Source organism: Triplophysa rosa, linkage group LG1, assembly GCF_024868665.1.
Source record: "Triplophysa rosa linkage group LG1, Trosa_1v2, whole genome shotgun sequence".
NCBI lineage: Eukaryota > Metazoa > Chordata > Actinopteri > Cypriniformes > Nemacheilidae > Triplophysa > Triplophysa rosa.
In genome coordinates, this window is record NC_079890.1 from 29,394,907 (window position 1) to 29,420,744 (window position 25,838).

Genomic DNA, 25,838 nt, shown 5'->3' on the forward strand with positions numbered 1-25,838 from the left:
ACTGACACACACACCTGCTCAGATTGATACAACATAAGACTTCAAACCTGCAACTGCCTATCTAGTATATGTTATTTCTCTCTTTCAGAACAGTGTGTCTTTTGTTACCAGTTAGATCTTCCTTACGCTCTTATGTTTGCGTGTGTGCTTGTGAGATATACAGAGCAAGACTGTTTTTCAAGGGTACATGTCATTCTCTGTGTATTCAGATCACAAGGGCATGGTAGAGTATGTGTATAGTACTGTGTGCAACAGATGCATAACACTCTTTCTTCACCAAGCTTACGTAATAGTTAATGTGAGAGTGTGTGAGCAGAGGGTACCAATCCAGGGTTCCTTTTACATAACCAAATTTCTGGGGCACCCCAGTGAATGTGCCAGGGGCTTTTGTAGCGTTCTGTTTCAACATGTCTAACATCTGGATAGTTAAGAGAGAGGTTCTCTGAGCAGTAGTTGGGTGCTTATGGAAATGTTTTTAATAAAAACATCTCAACAGAATATCTGAACTCAGAGGTCTTCTGCATTCATTCCCATTCTTGCCCATGTAATATTGTATATGATTAGTATTCTGTGCTGCCACTCCTCCGAGCACCAGAATGCAGTCAGATCCATAGGAAAATACACCAAGGAGATTTCTTAAATATCTCAGTTATTTTGAGATTAGACAAGGAGTAGATAGAGATTCTTTTGTCAGATTTCCCCCCGAGAAACAGGCCATAGTAATGCCATAGTAATCCCACTATGTGTGAGTTTAGAAGAAATAAGACACCAAGATGCTCAGACATCAAAGTCTGTAATCAAAAGTGAGAAATGTCAAAATAAACTCTCCAAGAAATGTTATGTGGATGATATGTTGAGATCTATTTTAGTACTAAAATTCTTTCATCAATTACCCACCCTCATGTCATTCTAAACCTAAGACTTTCTTTTGTAGAACACACTTTTTGAAGAATGTTCTTAACCGAACTTCCATTGTCGACACAAAACCACTGAGTCATATCTCAAAATATCTTCTTTTATTTGCCACAAAAGAAAGAATGATATACAGGTTTTGAATGGCATAAGGGTGAATAAAAGATAACAGACTTTTATTTTGGGTAAACTGTCCCTTTAAAATTTCAAAGACAACCAGGATCTCAAAGTCTGTTGTGCAACCTTTTTTAAGATTTCTCATGAGCTCGCTTTTAACCGCCTGGCCAGTCCCCCAATATTCAATTATTCAGTTAATCAATTTATGTATGAACGCAATTCACAGCTAACTGTGCTCTGTGATGTCAGCTGTTTTTGCTTGCAAGACCATTTCCAGAAACAATCTTCCTGGTCTTCCGTCTCTTACAGCTGGTCTTGCACTGAGACGTTTGATGTAGGATTTGAGCTGCTCCGCCTCGCTTCCTCCATCCTATCATAGCGCGAGCTGAATGACAAACCAAATGTCTCTTTAAACCTCCCCTGCTCCACATGCAGAAAACACGTCTCGCTCTCATTCAGATAAACTGAGCAGTTTAGCTAAAATTACAATCCCCTAATCCACCGCTGCATGGAAGAGTTTTAAAGAGAGGAGCAAACAGAATAATGAAATGAAACGTGCAGAATGGAATGAGACTCTGACATCAATAAAAAAGATGAAAAGAGCCTAAAAACAGGATTAAAGGAAGAAAGAATGGTTTTATAGATGATCACTGAGCAGAGGAGGGAATTGCAGAAGTGCAGTTGAAGCAATACAGGGTGCGCATCTGTAATCCAGCGGGTGGATGGACGGTTAGGGGTTGTAATCTGCCATGTTCCTGCTGATCTGTGCCACCTGCCATTGAGTGGGATTATTAATCCGCATGCAATTATCCCAATCTGCAACCAGATGTCCACTGCTCTAGATTCAGTCTCTTGATGATAAATCATGGATCATTACATACATGCATGTCTCAGTGACAGCAGGACATCTGATTTCTGATGTCAAACAGAAACTACAGGATTGAAGCTGAGTGATAGCATGGATTGGCACCACTGATCCGAACACACTCTGGATCTGTACCGAGGTACCACAAAACCCAATTTATCCCCTCTGTTCTTTTCTCTAGAACTGTTAACCCGTGTTTTTCACTTTTGCTTCCAGCACTTTGTCTGAAACTGAGGACGAAGCCAATTTAGATTGTAGCCCATTGTTTGTTTTGTTCAGTAGTGTAAATAGACCTGGTTCGATTAGAGCCGTAAAAGGAAAGTCCATTTTATCAAGATGCTGTGAGATGCTGGCGGGTACTACTTGATCTAGTGCTGTACTGAAGGACTTTTAGGCTTTAACTGGCTGTTCTGTTGGAACCCACACATCTTTTAATTATCCGCACAAGGTACTTTATTAATATAAACCTTTTAAAGAAAAAAAAGCAAGTAGTTCTTTAGTATTGCGAGTAAAGAACATTGATTTCACATGAAAACGTTCGGGTATGGTCCAAAATAAAACCATTCGGCACACAGAATACACGATTAAAATCAATGTTTTTGTGACAGGTGTAGTTGTAGTGGATCCGTCTCATTTTCTCATATAGTGCTGTGAGTGACTTGCTGTGGCAAGTGGTGTGTCGAAACGCCTATTTAAGATGTTAACTAAAGGGAAAGGATGTGTTGGAAAAAGATATTGAGATGATATCTTACAGGGATTATTTTATTGGTCACTGTTGGTCACACACAAAGAATGAGGAGAAAGAGAATGACAACAGAACTGCTCTGATCTCATCTTGCTCTTTCGCTCTGTCACTTTATCATCAGATGAAAAACAATAGGATCACTGCAGCTGTGAAGCCAGCTGTCACTTTCAGCTAGAGAGAGAGAGTGAAAAGGACGACCCCACTATAGTTGTACAGTGATAAGTCACAGACAGCTGTTACAGAATAGGATTATAACTATACTGACTGTTGTTGGGATTCTTTGTGTGAGAAACGTGTGCTAGTTGTAGCAATTTTTGCTGCAATTTTTGCAAATATGTTCATTTTTGAAAGTCAACTCAAGTATTATGTCTGTATTGAATAAATAACTGCGCTACTGACACTAAATGGGGCAAGTTGTCACAAGAGAAAGTGCTGGGTTCCTCTGGCTTAGAGCATTGTGTTGGTAGCACAAAAGGTGGTGGGTTCGATTCCCAGGGAACACACATACTGATAATAAGTAAAGCTTGAATGCACTGTACGTCACTTTGTATAAAAGCGGCTGCCAAATGCGTGAATGTACAACTTTAACCCTTATTAGAAGATGCTAATTTCTATGTGTCTTGTAATTATTTGATTCTGAACCACCTCTTCTTTCAGATAAGGTAGCAAGGTATGAGGAACTCCAGAGAGATTTAAGTGTGTTTTTGTGTGTTGTTAAAGCTTTGCTTGAGTTCAGAGCCAGGTTGGTAGAAGTAAGATTTGCTGATTTATAATATACGACTTTCACAGTTCACTCTGTGAAGAATCTGTTTCTTGTGTTGAACATTGTAAATGAACATAAGATGTGTATGTTTAACTTGTGTATATAATATTGCAGTGCTTACGTAAGTGTTATAGTATGTAGTGCTTGTTTGACCTCACATTGCCCCCGTGCAGAGTTCTCAAGCGAATGAGGTAGTGTTGGCTGGTGCACTTCTGCCCCTTCCTTCCTCCCCCTCCTGCTTCTTAAGGAGGACTGTTTGGTCACCACAGAGGGTCCTGGAAACTTTGAGATGGTATTTGAGGTGAAAGAGTAAGCGCTGTGTGTGTTTGGCCTTCAGGGGAAGAGTGTCTACAGGTGTAAGGCTGTCTATGACGAATGTTTGAAAAAGGCAGTTTTTTAAATTTGTTTACTTAGTCTTGTGTTATGACCAATGGATTTTTCAAAGCACCAATATTACATGTACCTGTAGTCTTCCTTTTAATATGACATTTCACAAATTCACACTTTCATATAATCCTTGAGGGAGATAATGTTATTCTTGGTTTGCCGCCTGTGATGGAGGGCTTGAGCTCTAAATTCCTCCTCTTGATCTACTTAATTAATAAAGATTACATAATATTTAATACATTAAAAGAAGTGGATGGAAATTGAGGTGGAGTTGTGAGGGATGCAAAAAATTGTCACAGGAACTCAGGGCTAGAACTCGCATTGTTGTAATTGACGGGATTAAATTAAAATGTTCCTCCTGAACTTTACAGTATTTTTGAGAATATTTTTCCATAAGATTAATCATATAACACTGCAGGACACTGCATGTCAGTTATCTATGTGTGTATGTACAGTATGGTCGGGTGACCATATGTGACATTTTTCCAGGACACGTCCTGCCCAGGATTTCGGTCACATTTGTCGCCCGCATACATCAGGGGTCACCAACTAGCGGACTCCGGTCCGGATGCGGACCGCGAGATGCATCCGTCCGGACCTCAAAGCCTTTTGACATAATAAATAAATGAACACCTAACATTATTTTATAATGCAATCAAATTTATACCAGGCACATCAAGGTCCGCTCAGTAGCAGTTTGGGTCCTACGGCGCCAAGGACAGTTAACATATGCGCACTGTTGCTCTCGTTGTTGAGTCTAAGTCTCAATGAGAGAAGAGAGCCGAGACAGACTCGCTGCACAGCGCGCAGACAGATGTAACTGTCAGTGACTGAAAAACAATGTCCTTTTCAAAAGTTAGAAAAGTTGACGCTGAAAACCATGTTTTCTGAGATGAATGGGTCGAGAGATTTGCATTTATTCTTCCTGCATCGAGATGCACGAGACCGGTTTGTCTCATTTGCTCGGAGTCTGTCACGGTTGTCAAAAGTGGAAACCTTAAACTGCATTATGAAATTAGACAGAGACACTTTGAAGAAAATTACCCGCAGCAGTTTGAGGACACGGAAAATATATTAGCTCAAAGCCCAGTATGAGCGATCTACACGGGTCCTCCCTCACTCACTTACCGCCCAACAACGAGCATATGATGAATGTTCCCTAAGAATACAGTGGATCTTAGGAAAACATAACAAGCCCTTTACTGATGGGGAAATAGTAAAAGAGTGAATGGAGCCTGCGTGTGAAACACTTTTAGAAGGAAAATAAAGACATGAACTAAAAAAAAATATAAAAAAAACCCCCCTTTCAGCTGCAACAGCCACAAGAAGAGCTGAAATGTTATCAGAGGATGATCAGTCGCAACTTGATGCTGCTATTTGTTAATCTCAGTTCAGCAGAAAACAACACTTTAGTTTTCTTTTAAAGTTGTTAATGTTGAAATGAATGTATGTTCAGTGCAGGTTTAGAGATTATGGCATTTTGCACATTTTCCTTCATTATATTGTTGTAAGACATTGTTATGCCATAGTATAGATATGAAAAGACATGTTTATTTCTTTGGTATGCCAAAAACCATCAATTCATGATTTTAGGTATTTAATTGTCCGGACCTCGACTGGCAAGGAGGGTTTGTTTACTGGACCTCAAGCAATTTTAGTTGAAGACTCCTGGCATACATCATCGAGGTTGTCTCATTTCAGGAAAAATCATTATAAAATTAACATGTATTTCTCTTAAGACGTATAATCATTTCATCAATATTCTTACCTTGAAATGTAACAGTTGGTTTCCTGAAATAAAACCTGAAATAATAAAAACATAAATGACGTATGCGATCGACCAAATGCGACCTCTGCAGGACGCAGCCGAAATCCTGGGTAGGACGTGTCTGGGAAAAACGCCACGGATGGTCACCCTAATGTATGGGTGTGTATTGTAAATGTGCAAGACACTGATTGTAGTGCCTGGAGTGAGTACTGTGCTGATAAATTCTTGCTCTGTAGATTACAGGAGTGTATAAGAGTATGTGAAGACCTGCAATCCTACATGTGTTTATTGAAAATGTGTGTTGTCGTGCATGCTGTTCTCATGAATATTCTAAGTTTTGTTCACTTATACTCGCTAGCTGTTGGACTCAACAGCTGTAACATGAAGGCAATAACGTGTGTACGTGTGTAAATATTTACATCAAACAGTGTGTGTTTGTTGAAAACTTTATGTATATGTAACTGTAGGTTAATGCATGCATAAGTACATGCGCTTGAGTGTGTGAAGGGGCGGGGCATGTGATGTTAACCAGACAGATGTCTGTGATGAATTGATAATGGAGAACAGTGTTGTGGCTTTGAATGCTAAACCTCTAGTCTGCAGTAGAGGGAGGGACCTGCCCCCTTCACTGCAGTGTGTGTGTGTATGTGTGTGTCCGCAGCCAGTCAGCAGCTTGGACAGCAAGCCCCTCTAACAAGCCGCCCAGGCTCATAACAGGATTTTACACTCCTGTATTATCCCCCGCTATTTATTACTCTCTCCCTCTGTTTTTATCTCTTCCTTTTCGGGAAAAACTGAACTGACGCTCATCTGTCCTTGGGCAGCATCTTTCCTCCACCAAACACTCAATCTCTAAGCACACACTAGCTCCCATGTAGCAATCTCTGTGTATGTGTGTGTGTTTGGCAGCAGCAATCGTTCACTGCCATCACCGTTCCCACTGTGGTTCTCTCTCTCTATCTCTCTCTCTATCTCTCTCTCTCTCTCTCTCTCTCTCTCTATGTGCGTAGGAAAGCAGTTAGGAAAGAAATGTTTCATAAGGAACATAGGTTAGAGATACAGATTCAAGTACTGTGGCAGATATGTACATACTGAGCTATCTGAGATTTTCATTGTTTAGTACGATTATCAAATGTGTGGCGTGTTTAATTTCACGGATGTGAGTATATTTGGTGCATTCTGATGTAAAACACGGCTCACAATTTTGCCTTGATCACAGCGGATACAACATTCTTTCATGTGGCATCCATTAGCTGCCTAAGGTTGTGCCTAAGTTTGTGTCCTCTGAGACTGTACCTTGTTTTTGGTTCAGGTAGTGTAGTCTTCCATTGTGTGCTGTATTTTTAGGGCCATTGTATAGCTCTCTCTTCCCCTTCTTCACCTCATAGCATCTTTTTTTACTTACCACATCTCTTTCCTCTCAGTATTCCTATACAGCTCTGTCCTCCTGTGATTCTCATTTCACATCTTTCTCTCCCTCCCTTATTCATTCCCTCACCCGCTCCCTGTTTGCCGCATCCTTCCCTGTCTTCTCTCACTGGCACTCTCTCTTAAATTTTATTTTCCCCTCCAACTGCAATGGCTCCACCTCTCCACAGAATCACTCCGCAGTGATAAAGCATACACCTCAATCTACACCCTCCCTCTCCTTCTCTCTCTCTCCATCCCTCATCGCTGTTCAGCATTCCCTATATCCATACGTCCAACCTTCCCTGGCTCTGAATGAAACGAACGCAGAGCCTCTACTCTGACTGGCTGGAATCAAACGGGATTGAGCGCATGCTCCCTCTCCGGCTCTCACACTCACTCACTCACACACACGCACCCTCACACACTCACGTTCACACAAACAAACAGACTTGGTCTCGCCGACTGTTCCATGTCAAGCGGGCACACGCGCATGCACCCGACGCATAGAGGCACAAACACACTCGTAGTCGTTGTCAATTTGTGTGGCTTCAACCTTGGGATGAGGTGATGTTTTGGGACAGGAAACATGGAGCTATGGGCAATTCCCAACGCCGGGCTAAAGGGAGGCATAAAACCAAGGGGGCAACAGGTAAAGCACTTACATGCATACAGATGCACACATGTATGTACCTGTGTTACCTCGACATGTGCACAGCCTGCAACGATTTGCACACAAACACGCACACGCACACACACGAACACACACGTTCACTCACATGCACTCTGTTACACATGTACAAAACACACATGCAAGTGAGAGTGTTTTATGTTGTCAAAGTTTTATTGTTTGTTGTCATTCATTAAATTCACAGGTGGTAAACTGTGTGTCTGTGTGCACGTGAGAGGATATCAGTTAGTGTCATTGGCTAGATCCATGTGGCTTATAAGTGCTGAGATGTACACTATACTGTTCTGTAGCCAGGGTCACTGTAGAGTTTTAAATCACTGCTCTCTCTCTCTCTCTCTCTCTCTCGCTCTGTTGTAATCGCTGTGAAGCTTCTTATGGTGTTTCACCTTTATCCACAAAGACAGGAGAGAGAAAAGAACTAAAGAAATGACCGACCCTGAGAACAGCGTATTCTCAGACACACACAGAGCACGGCGAGAGCGAGAGGGATCAGAGAATGAGGAGCAAACGAAATTGATGGGTGGCAGGAGATAGATTGAGAGGGGAGAGGTTTAAGACAGATGAGGAGTGAAGGCAGTTCGAGAAGATCAGGACAGGGATATGGAGAGATTGTGCCATCTCTTATCTGTGAATTAGAGAGCAGGGTGCTCACATGCACGTTTAATAGGTGAAAGCAAACATACAGCATCTTACTTATCACAACTACACAGTCTCAACATCCTGGATATAAGAATGCGAATAACAATACTCTACGGACACAAAAATGATCATGTGTCCTATACAAAACTAGGGCTGTGTATTGGCAAGTGCCTCCTGATACGATACATATCGTGAACGATGGGTCACGATACAATATATTGCTATGTATTTCGATACGATACACATTTGCGATATATTGCAATACTTTAAATAGAAAATGTAAAAAGTAGAGCTAGAAATACAACATGCTGTGCACCAGCGGGGGTTTTCTGTAAGGATAAGTGTAAAAACATCCCTTACCTCTGCAGAGTGGCCATGATGTGCGATGCATGGACCTTTAGATCAGAGGTTTGGGTTCTCAAACTGTGGATTGCGTCCCTCAAGTGGGTAGCACAGGGGAATAAGGAGGCTCACGCAAGTCACTTGGCTGTTGTGGTGCATTACAGTTAAAACACTGAACATGGGCAGTATAAAACCCCTGCTTCATCAGTACTGTAAATGTGCTGGTGTCACATCCGTGAAAGCTCAATAAATGTCATTGTTACTTTTCTTAATAAACTTTCTGTCTAATGCACTGCAGTAGCCAAGTGACTTGTGTCATGACTTGCGAAGCCTACAAACAGCATTATTTTATATAACTCATTACTCCATTACTTATTTTGAAAACCAAAGCACACCCACACATCAGCTCTGAGAGCTCCAAGCGTTCTTATATTTTTAGCCATGCTCACTTACACTTACATTTGGCCGTATGTATGTATATGCCATGATTTAAAAAAAATATTGATAGTAGATCACTATCGAAAAAAATATTTGTATTTGATATTTTTGCACAGCCCTATACAAAACACACTCACATTGAGAAGAACACTAACTCTCAGAGGAACAAAGCTTACCAGCTGTGCATGAATGTTTCTTAAAAAGTCAGATGAATTGTATTTTTAGAGATGAGAATCAAGTACACATCTGTTTGTCTTTCAGTATTGGCTTTATAATCATTGTTTGGTTGGTCATTTTTTCAGCATACTTGATGGTTCAGAATGAGTGATTGGATTTTTGGTTCGGATTCAGATTTTGGGAGGGGTTGCATTTGGTCAGTTAATGCATTTATTGATGAGTGGGATCACTCCAAAACTTCTTTGTGTAACCAGATGCGTTCATACTGTATTTTTACACTGAAGAGGTTTATTCTGTAATAACTACCGGCTGGATGTGAATTATCCTTCTTTTTTCAAAGCTATTTTGAGCAAATGATTGAACATGGCATATTGATTTGAAATATTTGATCAGCTCATTTATAACAAATACAAACCTTCTGCAAAGATAAATGTTTCCTATTGTTAAAATGGGCTGTCAATAGTGTATATAATCTTATGTGTTATTAATTATGCATATTTATTTATTTAATTTATGTATAAATAATAAACTGCTCCAGTCAAGATAACTTGGAGTACCTGGATGACCCTGTGTTATTAGTTTTAGGTGGTTGTTATCTTGGAATAACATACATTGGAATCTAGTAACCGACCAATCAGAATCAAGTATTTCAGATCGCTACTTATATGGCATTTATATATGAGTCGAGTCTTGTATGACTGAAAAGTTTTAGTTTAGTAAAATCTCACTATAGTGTTTTTATTTTTATAGCAAAATGTGTTGCAAATATCTGCCAAACTATTAATGGCGCATGCGTTTGTATGATGTCTGGAGTTCACACTGTGTCTGTTTAGTACACACATTGTTTTCATTCATACTTTGCTCTTGTGTTCTGACGTCATGCTCCCAGAGAAGGGTCGTACCCTGACATGAACAGAAAGAGAGAGACTGCTGTGTGTTACTGGGCAGCTGTTGTCATGGCAACGGACAGGTGGTGAAGCCAGTCAATTGGGAGCCTGTTCGATGCTGCCTGTCTGTGCGTCTGTTCCCACACTGCGTCAGTGTTTATGTGTCAGCCTCTGAGACGTAGTTTACTAGTTTGCTAGCTCATATAAAATTCTGCATAATATGGTCAACAAATTTTGATGAGCTGTCCAACATAAAGCGCAAGATTCTTTTACGGTTCAAAGATCCCTAGCTTGATCTGATGAAGCAATTAATAATGAAGATAGTTTTGATCAACATAAATAATCTTGATAAACATAGTGTAAACGTGTAGTTGATGAGAATGAAAAAAAGATGGGGAAGGAAAGGAAGGGGGAGAGAAAGACAAAAGTGTCGCCAGATTGTGGTGGTAAACTGCTGATTATATGTCCTTGAAATGTATTCATGTGATAAACAAGCTTCTATCGAATTTCACGTTTAGGACGTCTTGTAAAATATCAAGCGAAGTTCCCATCATAATCAAGCGAAATTCCCATCATAATCAAGCGAAATTCCCATCATAATGAAGCAGATGATGTTTGGTGAAATGTGCTGAGCGTTGTGTTTTACAGAAGTGTGTGAAAATTCATGTTATGCACGTACACATAGTGAAAACTGTATTTGATGCGTACACTGTGTGCCGTAGTTAGATGTGTTTCTGCTCAACACTGTTTATCACCTGTGATTGTTTTGTACCAAACACGGATATATCTGGTGTGAATATCTCTGTTTTTTGTTTTGCGTTTGTCAGATTGTGCTCCTTATCCGTGTTCCTTTGACCTCGGATGTCTCGGACAGCTTGGACACGTTCATATCTGTTGCTCAGACAACAGCCATATAATGCAGATGTCTTGCTGTGTATTTTATGGGAGTCTATCTCAGCAGCTGTCAACTCTAAATGCATTTACAACTTCACCGTATAGTGGACATGCGATCATTTTAACATGCTTTGCCAAATCTTATAGTGTATTGTTCACCAGCATTTTGCTATATTATTATGCATGTGGAATTATGTGGATTTCATTTATTGAGAGACTACGTGTTTGTGCTTTTAAAATTGTATTTGTCTGACCATTTCCATACCATAAAACTTGAAAACATTCAGTATCTGTAGATGTTTTTTGTTGAAGCCTTTTGCTGCATTCATGGGAAGAAGTGTTTTGCTTGAGTGATCGGTTAATGTTCAATTTCTGTTGATGCACAGTCGTGACAGGTTGGACCTTGTGGACATTAGGACTGCCTGTAAACTTTTCCAGACATCTAATTGGCTGTGTGATTGTCACCTCCGGCATGACAGGAAGGTACTAGTGAGCATGGGAAGGAAAAAGCAGCGCTGCCTTCACAATAGAGTGGGGAGGGGGGCAACCTAAAACATTAAGTGCTCATGTATCCTGAATAACTCTCTTTCGCCCCTTCCTCCGTCGGTCAATGTTTCACTCCCGCCTCACATTTGATTAACTCTAGAGGTTTGTGCTGCAATTGACTGTAGCAGCTCTGTTTCTCTCTCTTTCTTCCTCTAACTCTTGCTCTCTCTGTCCTTCCACCTTTGGATGTTATTATGGAGAGACTAGATGTCTTCAGAGGAAAAACAGGTAGGGTTAGCAATCCTGTATTTTTATGTATGTGCTGTGTAGACCACGAGAGACGTGTTACACTGAGTGCTTAACAGGATCGCTTCTTAAATATTTTAAATGCAAGACACTCCGTGTCTGTAGGAAGTATAAAGACACTATGGAGAGTCACTGAGGTTAGACGGTAATGCAGGGGGACGGCTGTCAGAGGTTCCTTTGAGATGAGAGATCATCTTCTCTCCTGAAGCAGGAATTTAAAGAACACACTGTCAGGATTTGTGTTGTAAAGACTGTAGTCTGTCATAATGAATACGGCATTTTGAGAGATTTTTGCATGCTTTATGCCTAAACGGTGTTTAATGATTGTGTTGCCTTACTTTTAAAGCTTTTTAAAGTCAACTTAAATAAAAACGTTATGTCTTTATGTAACAAAAAATTAAAAAGTTATGGGATTTATGTAATGTGAATACAGAAAATTGATATACTGTTTCTTTAAATGAGTGCAATACACGTGTATGTGAATGTGTTTACCATGCTCATGGAATCATAGCACACCTATGTGAAAGTGAACCTGTGAGTCATAATAGGACCTCTATCTCTCTCTCTCTCTCTCTCTCTCTCACACACACACACATGCACACACACGCACACACGCACACACAAAACATTCTGATGCACAAGTCATGGGGCCAGTGCCCATTTGCCATTCCACTTTTCACTCTCTCTTGGGATCATATTTCAGCACTGAAATCTGAAATCCAGCTCATTCGCATTACCCCACAAACACAGAATAGCAACAATGAGCCAGATAACACACACACACACACACACACACGCACACACACACAGGACACACACACCACCACGCGGCACACACACACACACACACACACACACGCACACACGCTTACAAATTCATTACACCCCCACACATGGCCATGCAGCAGTGCATTTAATGCAATTGCCTCTTCAAATTTTAAATGTTGTTGGAAGTGCTTTCTATATGATTTATCAATGATTTCGAAGCTGATTTAGTTTTTAATCAAAAAACACTTTATATTAGGTCCACATCCACACTAATTGCTGGTAGTTTCTTCAACTTTTATACCGCTAAAAGCATCTGCTAAATGACCAACTACTTGACTCTGAGACGGCATGACATAACGTAACTTTGTGTCATGTATAAATATTGTGACAGATATTCACTTTACATTTTACAGTTGTATTTTTAGTGCAGTAACATGAAATAACAATGTGCAAATGCTGTTTTTTCAGCATTACTCTTTGTTATAGTGCCATACAGTTGTTCATGTTATTTCATTGTGCATTAAATAATGTTACCGGTTACAACTTTTCATTTTTTGTATTAGTCTAATGTTCGTGTAGTGTATTTAGCAAATGTTAAAATTAACATGGATTAAAGGACCATTGTGTAATTTTTAGTAGCATCTAGCAAACCCCTTCGAAGCACTACGGAGGCTGAGAGAGGACTAAGATGTCATCACGTTTTCACTTCTTTGCCGAAGGAGATAATGTATTTACAAAACGCGCTCTGTAGAGCAGTTCATCTGTTTAGGGATACCGTAGAAACAACATGGCGACATGGCAACAACATTATATGCAAGGGGACCTGTGTTCAAGATATTAAATGTTAGATTACAGATACTGCTTTTTAACACCGCATTTTAAATATCTGGAATATGATACCGTGACACACACACATTCTTACACAAAACTACATACACCTACTTCCCCTGAATATGTATTGCACCAAGGAAGACATCCAAAGCTCACTGGCTAATTATGTATCCAAAATGAATGGGAGAGAAAATTAAGCCTCATAGAATTTTTATGCAAACGAGTTTCTAAATGAAGCCTTTGAGTCCAGGCGGCCACACAGCCTGAGTGACAGTCTAAATGCCTGTAAGGAGAGAGCTGTAGCCAGGATTAAACCACTGTGTGTGTATGTGTGTGTGCATGTGAGTATTTGCTTATGTTTACAGAATCACATGGTTTTTGAGACTTCTGCCAATCCACTGTCTTTATCAGTCATCTATTGATCCTGCCACTGACAGATATGTTCCATCAAAGCCATCTGCTCACAAACACACAAACTCTGCCATTCTCTCTCTCTCTCTCTTCTCTCTCTCTCTCTCTCTCTCTCTCTCTCTCTCTCTCTCTCTCTCTCTCTCTCTCTCTCTCTCTCTCTCTCTCACATTCTTCTTAAATTTTCACACAAACACAATCATCTTTTCATTTCTGGAATCTCCAAAGTATTTTGTGGCTTTTCCATCGCTCTGTTTCAATGCTCCATCTTTAGTCTGTTGCTTGAGACTGGTGGAACAGTCAGAAGTTCAGCCGAAGTACAATGTGATTTCAAAACATTTCACTTTCGTTTGAGTTATAAACAAACTCTGATGGCATTGCTGTATAACTCACACTTTTTTTTTTAGCAAGAAAGGGGCTGCTAAAAAGAGAAATACCCAATAGAAAGAAAAGTAACACTTACAAAAGTACAGTACGTGGTATTACATTTCCAGAGTGAAAATTTGATTGCTTGCTGTTAGAGACTTTATTAAGACATATGTCATTCATGCATTGCATACATTATGTCTCAAATGTCTCTCCTAAAGTTGACAGAAATGAGTCAATCGTTGACACAGTAAGAATGCAACGCAATAAAAACATGGACATCATTCCCTTTGATCTCCATGCATTTATTTTCATTGTTGTCTGGGAAAACAATTGAGATATTATTGAAATAATGGCATGGTCATTTTTAAGTGAAGCTGAAACCTTTAGGCTTTCCCTATAATCCACTTTGTCTGTATATCTACGAAATAGGTCAGATCCACCTATTCCACCCATTTGCGTTTCTTCCTGAGCAGGAAGGATCTCCAAAGCAGTTCCTTTTTTCTTTGACCTTTATAAGCGTCTATTTATCTATCCCCTTAAAGGTTAGTGTATGGGCAGAAATTGTCCTTTTATGTTGAACAAACTTTAGATGCCTAAATTGCAAAAGATAACCTGACCTCAGAGCATTAGACCTGTGTAGTCCAAGACTTTGCCTGTGTGTGACCTCATGTTGTGGAGCTGAAGGGTTACGCTCTGCTTGAGCTGCACATTTTGAGTACTTCCCAAAGGAACTAGCTGACATCTAGCTTACTTCTCTTGTTACACTCATTCATCTGCACCTTCAAAGGTCTCTTTTCATCACGGCGTCTGTCTGGTGTGACAGGAAGTGGATGAAGTGCAGTTTCCTGTCAGGACTGTTGTTGGGACAATAGGTCTAGAAGTTATCTGGAAGGCGATTGGTGTATTTTTCTTTATTGGGTGTCTGTGTGTTTGTTTTGGTGGGGGTATGTGTGTCAGTGTGTGTGTGAGCATCTATGCTAGATTTATAATTATTGCACTGTGTTTTCTGTGATACAAAATTCTGACTGCTTTTTATTTACTTATTTGATTGTATAAGAGGTGGGATAATGTACAGTCAGCCAGTCATTATTGCTCTTATTGATACAAGGGTTTATTTAGATGACACGCTGAATGTAGATTATCCCTTATGTGTGTGTGTTTTAGTAAAACAGAGTGTTGAGAATATTTTGTCTAAATTGTAATTCTGTTTTCCATGTTTACACCTGAATCTTTCCACTCATTTTCATTTAAAGCTCTAGATTTGTCCCTTGTTCCGCACAGGAATAATTTTACTGTAGTTCCCTCATAGGAGATGAATGTTTTCTTACTTTGTATTGTTGTAACAAAGCATCCCCTCAAGTTAATTCTGTTTGTCCCTGTCCTGCTGTTTTATAACATAACTCATATTGGATTCTTCTATTAGTTAAGGTTTCTCCAGGCGCCTGCAGTTTATGCATTTGTCATTAAAGGTTTTGCTGTCTTTACTCTAGACTTCTTTCTTTGTAGATCCCAAGTGTGGCAGGTTAAAAAATATGCACACATACATATACTAATATTAATTCTCTGAATAAGTTTATCAAATTGATATTGCATGCCGCCTTTGAGCAAATACGGCATGCCAGATCCTGCTGTCAACAAGAAAGCCTTTAAATGTGGTGTCTGTGAGATCTAATAGAAGGCTGGGATTTGTTGCCCAGTGTGAAGTCTGGTTTACGGATACTGCAGGATCCAGAGCCAAAATAAACCAGGGCAACAAATGACATCATAATAATGCCTTCCTTTGGGATTGTTCAAGATTTCCGTGTAAATACAGCATAGGAAAATAGAGTTTACATCAGCCAGTCACAACAAAACATCTAGACGTCTAACTTTATTTAATTATACATAATTTCATATAATTCACAGTCCAAGTTTGTAATGTTAATGATAGCCATTTTTCGTGTGAGATATTCCTCATTCCTTATATCAATGGCATCACCAACGAGAGCTATATCTACAGTAGCATGGCCCTAAGTGCTGTAAGCAACATATTAATCTTTGCTGATACTAGTATGAGTCTACCACATTAATCTCTATCAGCCATTACCAAACATGTATTAAAAGGGAAATTGGACAAAAATTTGCAGCATTTATAGCATGAGCTCATTGTTTTTTCTAGGAAAAACTGCTCTTGCCCTTCATTTTGCCCACTCACGCCAAAACCTGACTAGGAGCTCTCTGGTGTATGTCTTTGGAGGATTTTCATTTAATATGTGTTTCCCTTGAGAAGTGGACCTGTGGGAGACACTTTCTGTACATGTGTGATCTGATCCTGCTGTTCTGTTATTAGACTTCTTACAAGGTGAAGTGCTTTATTTAACACCAAACACTATACAGTATATGAATCACATGGGACAGTTTATTTTTCTGCCATGCTTTACTAAAATACTGTAGGCCTACTGTACATTTGTGTTTCATTAGTGATATAAAAGGTGTTTGGTTATATTGAATGATATAAGTTTGGGCCAGGATGACTAGGGCAGCATTCTGGAAATGTTTTGTTTTTGTATGCAAACCCTTAGAAGCGAATTAGCATTTTAACACTTCCAGTTCCATTGCCCCAAAGTCTATGGTTTTTTGAATGGGTTTTTGGTAAAATAGGTCTGTGGTTAACAAAGCCGCTGAATATTTTCACGTTTTAATCTATGACATAAAACACACAAGTTATAACCCACTCGTGATTTTTTTAATGGTGTGATGAACTGGGCTTGTTTATTGTTTTATACTGTTGTATGAGGTCTACTTATGACGTTCGCGTCAAAATCAATAAGTAATAGGCTATTTTCTACCCGGGTTTTGAGGCCGGCTTGACAAACGATCGGTTTGAATGGGCGTTCCGCCATGAAGACTTGGAAGTAAACGCCCACTGCTATGATTGGATAGCAGTTTGCGTAGTAAACTTAGTTGGAGCTTTCTCTGAATTTGGTTAGAGACGTAACGTTAGGTTACACATTAGCACCATTCGCACAAGATTAGCATTATCTGGGGACCTCTTGTGATTTATAAATTACCTCTCCACATCAGTATTTCATGTGACGCATTCGCACGGGATGATTTTACTCAAATTTACTGACAATTTCCCGGATGTGATGGCAAGGCTTTGCGTATAGTTTGTATAGCCTATAGTTGTATTGCGTTTAATGATATATGACCGTACCTGTCCGCATTTGAGACCCGTGATCGCGAGCTGGACAAAAGATCACCGCGATCGCGGGTCTCAAATGTTACAAGAGTTTCCACGATAAATAAACAAACAGGAGACTCCCGGTAATTTATGGATATGACCCTGCACCCCAGAAATAATACCAAAACACTTCAAAACAGCCTCCATTATTCGCAAACGGTGGGTAAAACCTTGATAAATGATAAATGAGCCCGCCAAATCACAGAGATCCCGATTCTCACGGGCTTAAGATCACAGACAACCTCTGCAATTAATACAAATGACTAACGTTAGAGGTCCCCAGGTAATACTAATCTTGTGCGAATAGTACTCAGGGCATATCAAGCGATCTCTAGCAAAGCAATAGTGACGCATAGTACAAAAATGTTTTACTCATATAAGATTGCTGCGCCATTCCTACCGGATCCATTATTGACGGCACAGCACTGCTTTTTCATTTTAGTCTCTCCACAAATCCAGCGTCGACCTGTGCCTTGTTCACGAAGGAATCCTCGGAGAAATGAAACGAACAAACGCTCCATGTTTTTCCCATATGATCTGGAACGTCTTTAAAAATAAACTTGAACCCTGCATTCCTAATATCGGAATCCGAAGGAAGCAGGGTGTGGAGTTATTCCTCCACAACCAGGGATGGCACAATATTTTACTATCTTTAACTGCATGTTTGTTTATTGCTTGCTCGCTCTATCTGGTTCCGCGCCACTTGTGTTACTTCAGAATTGTCATGCGCAAACCAGTGGGCGGGGCTAGAGAAGTAGTCATTGATATTCTTTCTGTGGAGGCGGTGTTCAACCTATCAAGATAGGTGCATTCCAGAACCTGACGTTCGCTGGGCCTGGTGTCAGTAACAATTGTAATCTCAGTAACAAGGGCGTTTTCAGTTCTGACACTTACATGATGTTCGCGTGAATACGATTCCCTCTTATATAACAAAACAAAAAAACAAAACATTGATCGAACTTAGTGAAATTCATTCATATGTATTACTGAAATACCTCTTACAAGCACTAGTGAAATAAAAACATTGATCGAACTTAGTGAAATTCATTCATATGTATTATTGAAATACCTCTTACAAGCACTAGTGAAATAAAAACATCGATCGAACTTAGTGAGATTCATTCATATGTATTACTGAAATACCTCTTACAAACACTAGTGAAATAAAAACATCGATCAAACTTAGTGAAATTCATCCATATGTATTACTGAAATACTTATAACTGCTTGTGAAATAAAAACATCGATCGAACTTAGTGAAATTCATTAATATGTATTACTGAAATACCTCTTACAAACACTAGTGAAATAAAAACATCGATCGAACTTAGTGAAATTCATTCATATGTATTACTGAAATACCTCTTACAAACACTAGTGAAATAAAAACATCGATCAAACTTAGTGAAATTCATTCATATGTATTACTGAAATACCTCTTACAAACACTAGTGAAATAAAAACATCGATCAAACTTAGTGAAATTCATTCATATGTATTACTGAAATACCTCTTACAAACACTAGTGAAATAAAAACATCGATCAAACTTAGTGAAATTCATTCATATGTATTACTGAAATACCTCTTACAAACACTAGTGAAATAAAAACATCGATCGAACTTAGTGAAATTCATTCATATGTATTACTGAAATACCTCTTACAAACACTAGTGAAATAAAAACATCGATCGAACTTAGTGAAATTCATTCATATGTATTACTGAAATACCTCTTACAAACACTAGTGAAATAAAAACATCGATCGAACTTAGTGAAATTCATTCATATGTATTACTGAAATACCTCTTACAAACACTAGTGAAATAAAAACATCGATCGAACTTAGTGAAATTCATTCATATGTATTACTGAAATACCTCTTACAAACACTAGTGAAATAAAAACATCGATCGAACTTAGTGAAATTCATTCATATGTATTACTGAAATACCTCTTACAAACACTAGTGAAATAAAAACATCGATCGAACTTAGTGAAATTCATTCATATGTATTACTGAAATACCTCTTACAAACACTAGTGAAATAAAAACATCGATCGAACTTAGTGAAATTCATTCATATGTAGGGTATTACTGAAAATACTTTTACAAACACTAGTGAAATTCATTCATATGCATGCTAAACAGCCTCTTATAAACACAAGTGCACTACTGAGGCAACATATTTCAGGTATAGTTGATGAAAGATTTTAGTGTAGTTGATGAGAGCTTATTTCACTTGAAAAGGAAGCTGCACCCGCACCCGATTTGAGCCCAGGCAAACCTTTGTTATACATCTGTTGTTGTGTTGCAAAATGTAAAATTGTTGGCCTACAAAAATACATAATCTCTGCGATACTCCATTTCATTGGGTGATACTAGTGGCACAGAAATTACACACTTGAATATTAATGTGTGATTTTATGTATAGACCTATAATAGACCTTATCTGTTCCTTGTTGTCTCTGGCTTTGCTTTGGGTAGGTAGACCCCAAGCAGAGGAACAAAAGGGGCGAATGAGTGGATGGAAGTGGATGGGTGGTGGAGGATGATGAACTCCAAAAGGCCAATGGTCACATTTCTTTTCCCACACACATTTCCTCTGTGTGTAAGGGAAGGCGTGTGAACACATGCGTGTGTTTGTGTTTATTAGCCATTGTGACAAATAGACACTTTCACTAACAGTCTGCCTTTCAGCACTTGTCGTTCACACACACACACTGGCACCAGAGGAAACAGACGGGGAGAGGTGAGGGAGTGCAGAGCAGGCCACGAGGAAGCAGCACTCACTATAGTCAGCACTGCTGGGACCCAACACTGCACCATATGCAAACACATCACAGTCTCATAAACACTCAATGGCATGTTTCAGCGGAAAACAGTTGTAATGGAGGAGGTGTGATGGAATCTGTGTGTGCTGTCTTGTGTGACGGTCACAATTGGGACAGAGATGTTTGTGGTTATGAGCGGTGGCACAATCTCTAGGGGCCTGGCCCCAGATGACGCTGTGGTGCAAAATACACTGCACGATCATCAGTTCCTCGTAAAGAATAGTATACATTTTTCTGCAAATTGTTTTACAGTACATACAAGTAATGGTTAAAAACGTCAAACTACACATACAGTTACTATGGAGAGAAGAACAACAGAGATTACAAAAAATATTCTGAGCTGTGTCTGTTTTACATTCCTTGTGTTGAGTTCACACATAGATTCCAGTTTCCAACCCTCGACTGAATATTTACGCGTAGCTTTGACAGCTGACAGAGGAGTTAGTGTTTTCATCATTAGCTGATTGATTTAATTCATTAAGCGTCTGTTTTATGTGATCACTTTGAGGACTGGGATTGGTTTTGCTCGAAACACAACATCTGCTGCCATGAGTCACTTTCGTTGGTGCTTGTCCAGATGTGGTGGTAATATTGGCATGTGCCATCTCTTAACTCTGTTGGACATCTTCCGATAAGCGATTACTATCATGCTGCTATGCGTTCTCTATGTGCACCAGTAAAAACCCCATCAAGGGCTGTCCTGCTTGACTGGGTGGAAACGCATCAATCTCACACATCAGTGAAGGGAGCGAGGGAGGGGCAGAAAGAGAGTTTGAATTGGGATTCATGTCACTACAATTATACTCTGAAAGTAATTGCTTTTGGCAGCACTCTCTGTACGATCACAGAGCAAAAACACAATTTGATTCCTGCATACATGTGAAAAAATTGTGCAATCCGATATGGGCTGGTGAGGGACACTGACACCATTTTGCAAGTATATTCTTTACTTATTGGATCTGTGTGAGCTTCCTTCAGCATGTTTCTAAACACGGCACTGAAATTTCAATCCCCATGTGTAAAGTAAACAACCCGGTCCAGCTCCGCTGATGAAATGTGTGAATATCAGAAGAAAAAGCGAATTACTCATCAAAGCTCCCAGCGTCAGCAGGATAGAGAATATGTAAGGAATATGTAAGGAAGTCAGTCTAAAATGTATACTTACACTTAAATCAGATTTCTGTAAAATTTCTGAATGTTTGACTCTCTGATGTTGAGTATGCTCAAAAAAAACAGTTAAAAACAACACATTTTGTGTTCAGTTAAGGACAAGACATTAATGTGCTGTCCTTAACTGAACACATCTCTGTGTTATTTTTGAAACAGCACATTTTTTTTAATTTTAACACAACTTGTGTTGTCTCTTTCATTTATTTAAAACGAAATAAAACCTTTCCTCAGTGGTTAGAGCATGGCGCTAGCAACGCCAAGGTTATGGGTTCGATCCCAGGGATTTCACATACTTAGAAACAAATGTTTAGTAGTATAATACAATGCAAGTCACTTTGGATAAAAGTGTCTGCCAGATGCATAAATTTAAATGTAAAATCAACACATGAAGTGTAAAAATGCATAACACAAATAGTGTGTTAAGAATTAACACATCATTTTTGAGAGTGTACAGTATGAATGTTTACATATCACAGATTCAGATTTTACTGCTCAAAGTTTGCTCTTTAGTTACTCAGTGACTATATAGTTTTCAATGTATAAGCATTCTATAAAGGAGAAATAAAATAGATATAAGACAATTGTTGATTAGACTAGACTAGAGCTGAATTACAGTAAAATAGCACATAGTATAATTATTTAGGTGCACTTGACTTGGATGAGAAAGTTCATATTGAAATCTTTGATAAAATTTAGGAGCTTAGGGTCGAAGACTTTGACATCGCTTTTGAAACTCTAGAAGAGACATGTGAGATTGCTGAGGTCACTTCTCACAGAAAAAATCTGAAAAGCATTACACTTATGTAAAAGTCTAAATTTATAATCAAATGAATCTGAATTTTAACTCCACTGAATCTCACTTCTTTTCATTTTTCTTTATATTGTAGACTGCTAGTAACTTAGTTCTCAATATTTTTCCCATCTTTGTGTCTGACATATTGCTTCTGTTTATGTGATATTGTTAGAGTAGCACACAGGTCCAACAAATATCCTCCAGACACATTCTGCACCATAACAACTCAATGAGGTAGAAGTGGGTTAACAGTAGCAGTCTGGTTGTTTCTCTTGGTGTTATTTTAACAAAGAAATGCATTTTGTCTTGTAGCAAGCCAAGTATAACTGTAATATGCACTGGGCAGCATGCACATCATGAAAGATGTCATCTGGCATGATAATGGCCTACATGGCAAGCTAAGTTTGCTTATACAGAAGTCAACTGGTTTCTATATCCAGGGACCTCAAAATAGCCACATTGTCACCATCATAGAATGTCGGGAGCTTGGTGCCAACTCAGTGTGCCATGTTTAATATCCTAGGGTTCAAAGATGCAACTCGTGCAAATTTATTATGAGTAGTGAGTGAATCACTAATGAGGGTGATTAGATTGGGATTATTACAATAAGAGTATCATGTATAAAAAAAAAATCTTAGCTCTGTATACCGTGATAGGCTATATGAGACCAATTTTCTTTTATTGCACTTATGCTTTTTGTTGTCCTTATGTTGTTCCAATTGCTTCCATTGTTTCCCTCATCTGTAAATCGCTTTGGATAAAAGCGTCTGCTAAATGACTAACTGTAAATGTAAATGTAAATGTATTATCTGTTTATGATTGAATGTAGAAAGATTCATAGAAAATATAAAAGTAGATGTTTCGAAATCTATAAGGTTACATAGATCAAGAAAGATGAGGAGTGAGAACCTTGAAATTTAGTTTTTGTCTTGTTTTATGACCATTTTTTATTTTATTGGTATATAGGATGGTTATTATCAAAACTAGGCTATATGAAAGTTATATGAAATTTGAGGATATTTAGCATAGGGTTGCCTGTCAAACACATTGCTCTCTATTTACATGTGTTTGGCTCAGGAGACAACAGCCTAGTCCAAAAGTTAAGTCATTTTTACATTTCTCATTTTCCTTTTCTCAACACAGCCCCTCACAGAGCACTTTTGGTTGTCCTAATGCTCAACATTTCGAGCTGTTCTTTGAATTGTATCTATTTTTATACTTTCAAAATTAGTTGAGTTACATAAGAGGGAGAAGTAGCATATTAATTTCCTCTTAGAGAACTAGTACTGAAGTTGTAATTAAGTGTGCTCAGTTAACCTCTTGGGAGATGAGTGAGCGCTCTTTTTTTAATCTGTGTCTTTTTCTGTCTCTCTGCTCTTTGGCTTTATGTACAAGACTTGTTGTTGGTATACACGTTTATACTTATAGGGTAGATATTAACTTTGTACACACCATTGCATTAAGACCATGACGATCTGAATAATATTCATAAAATAGTCATTATTAATGTTTTAGTTTTGAACAACAAAACAATACAAAGCAGCTTTGTGCAGTATCCAAATATCACTTTCTGTTCTATCAACGCTCAAACACTGATCAATACTGGCACATCAGCTCTGTTGGCCGTCTACCTCAATTTGTCTTGTTTGTCATGTTTGTGATAATGACAGTAAAACATGTTATGTGTGTAATGAATTAAATGTTATAATGATCAGATCACAGCACTTCGATTGTAAAGCAAGCGTGCACTCCCTCCATAAGATGTTTCCACCTCTCTGCTGCTGTGGTGTGCAAATATATAAAGTGAGATGCAGATTTTGATCAGTTTATGTTTATGTATCTTTTTCTTTCCCCTCCCTCTTTTCTGCATCTCTCTCTCTCTCTTTATCTGCATCTCTCATTTTTCTCCCCTCCCTCTTTCTCTCTCTCTCTGCCAGCCACCACCAACTTGGACTCCGAGAGCAAACGAACGGTCCACTTCCAATCGTCATGGCAACAGCATGTGAATGTGTTCGGCTCGTGGAGTAGGCCGGAGTGCGTGCAGGAATTGCACCAGGAGGCTCAGCTGAATCTACAGAGTATACTGCAAGGTAGGAGAGTCAGCTGCAGGCTGTTTGCCTGTGTGTTTTGGAACCACGAGAGATTGCGTCGCTGGTTTGTTGAATCCCACAGCACGATCGTCTGTCTGGATCCTGTGTTTTCATTTTTTTTGCATGTGGGTGTGCGTTTATGTCTGCGAATATCCTCCACTTCCATTCCCTGTCTGTGTTTCCCAGTGCGTGCATGAGAGGCTGTTTTTGTCTTTCTGTTCCTCCGAGCATCCTCTTGTTTTCCCTCTCCTGTCTCTCTCGGTTCTCTCTCTCTCTCTGAATCATACTTTTCTTCATGATCCATTTGATTCGGATTGCTAAACAGTATCGCCTTTTGTGTTCATTTCATTTCTCACTGAATGGTTGCATCGTTCCTTATGACTCCCGACGCTGTGCATTTGTGTGACTGTACAGGTTGAATTTCCCATCTCTTTCCTTTTTTTTGATATTAGCCTACATATGATGTATTTACAGTATGATGTAGGGAGGCTATTCTTGTTGAAGCTGAGTATCAGATCGACTGGGCAGCTGTTGCTCAAACAACATTGAGTGGGTGGTCAGGGTTTATGAACGTGTGCTATGTGAATAAACAGCAATTTTCCTTTGCATATGCCTGTCTGCTATTTGGAGATGTAAGCAAATATGACATTTTGAGTGTGTTTGGGGGGCTGTTAGACCAGTTTAAAGGTAAAAATCTGTCTAAAAAGTTGACCAGATGAACCAATATTCCCTCTGATGTTGATGATAGTTACGACCCTGGTGTTATTAAACGTTGAAATTTTGGTGAACGGTTTTGTGCTGTCACTGTTAAAATACTACTGTTAAAACCGCTGCTGTTTTGTTTGATTAAACATTTTGAATATAATTAGCACTGTCTAACCAAAAATGTAGTAAACAAAGGAGTTGTTTTCGCAAGAAAGCAAATAAAATGCAAACAAAAGTGTTGTTACCTACTGCCTAATTGGCTGTTTTTCTTGGTGTCCTCAGCAGCCCATTGAACTGCTGAAGGGCATTTGACTACAGAGCCCATGAATATTTGCCAGAGGTGTGTGCATACTGTAAATATAGTTTGTTGCATCTATTGTGTTTGTATATGCCAGAAATGTTTGTGAAAATAACACTCGTTTCTGCATATATCTGTAAATTGTTTAGTCATATTATGTTAGCAAAATAAAGGGCTCAACAATACTGAAGCTATTAAGCTTCCATAATTGTCAAGCTAATACATAAAGTTAATGGATGACATGTTAAATACCACGCACCCCATCCAATGAGATTTATTGTAGTATTGTAGTTTATTCTTATTTATTAATATTTTAAATAAGGTTTCATTTTGATATTTTTCTAAAAATCGTTGTTTGTGCTTTTCTCATTTTGTTATTTGTTTGTTTCTTTGTTTAGTTTTACTCATATTTTAAATTAGGTTTTGTTTTTTAGATTAAAAAAATAGCTATTGTTGCTATTTTGCCATTTTTGCTTCCATATTATGATTATTATTTTTTATATTGCTTTAAAATTGAAATCAGT

General features: G+C 38.8%; 1 protein-coding gene across 4 annotated transcripts in view; it reads left to right on the forward strand.

Moving 5' to 3' along the window:
* nhsl2 (NHS-like 2) overlaps positions 1–25,838 on the forward strand; it is a 60,654-nt gene that overhangs the window by 23,493 nt on the left and 11,323 nt on the right. For 3 of the 4 annotated variants that reach the window (XM_057351518.1, XM_057351595.1, XM_057351668.1), the window contains exon 2: positions 24,159–24,311. In XM_057351518.1, the coding sequence (XP_057207501.1) occupies positions 24,159–24,311 (153 nt within the window). Of the gene's footprint in view, positions 1–7,152; positions 7,617–24,158; positions 24,312–25,838 lie in introns of those variants that run through there. The other variant, XM_057351742.1, reaches the window with a different exon arrangement.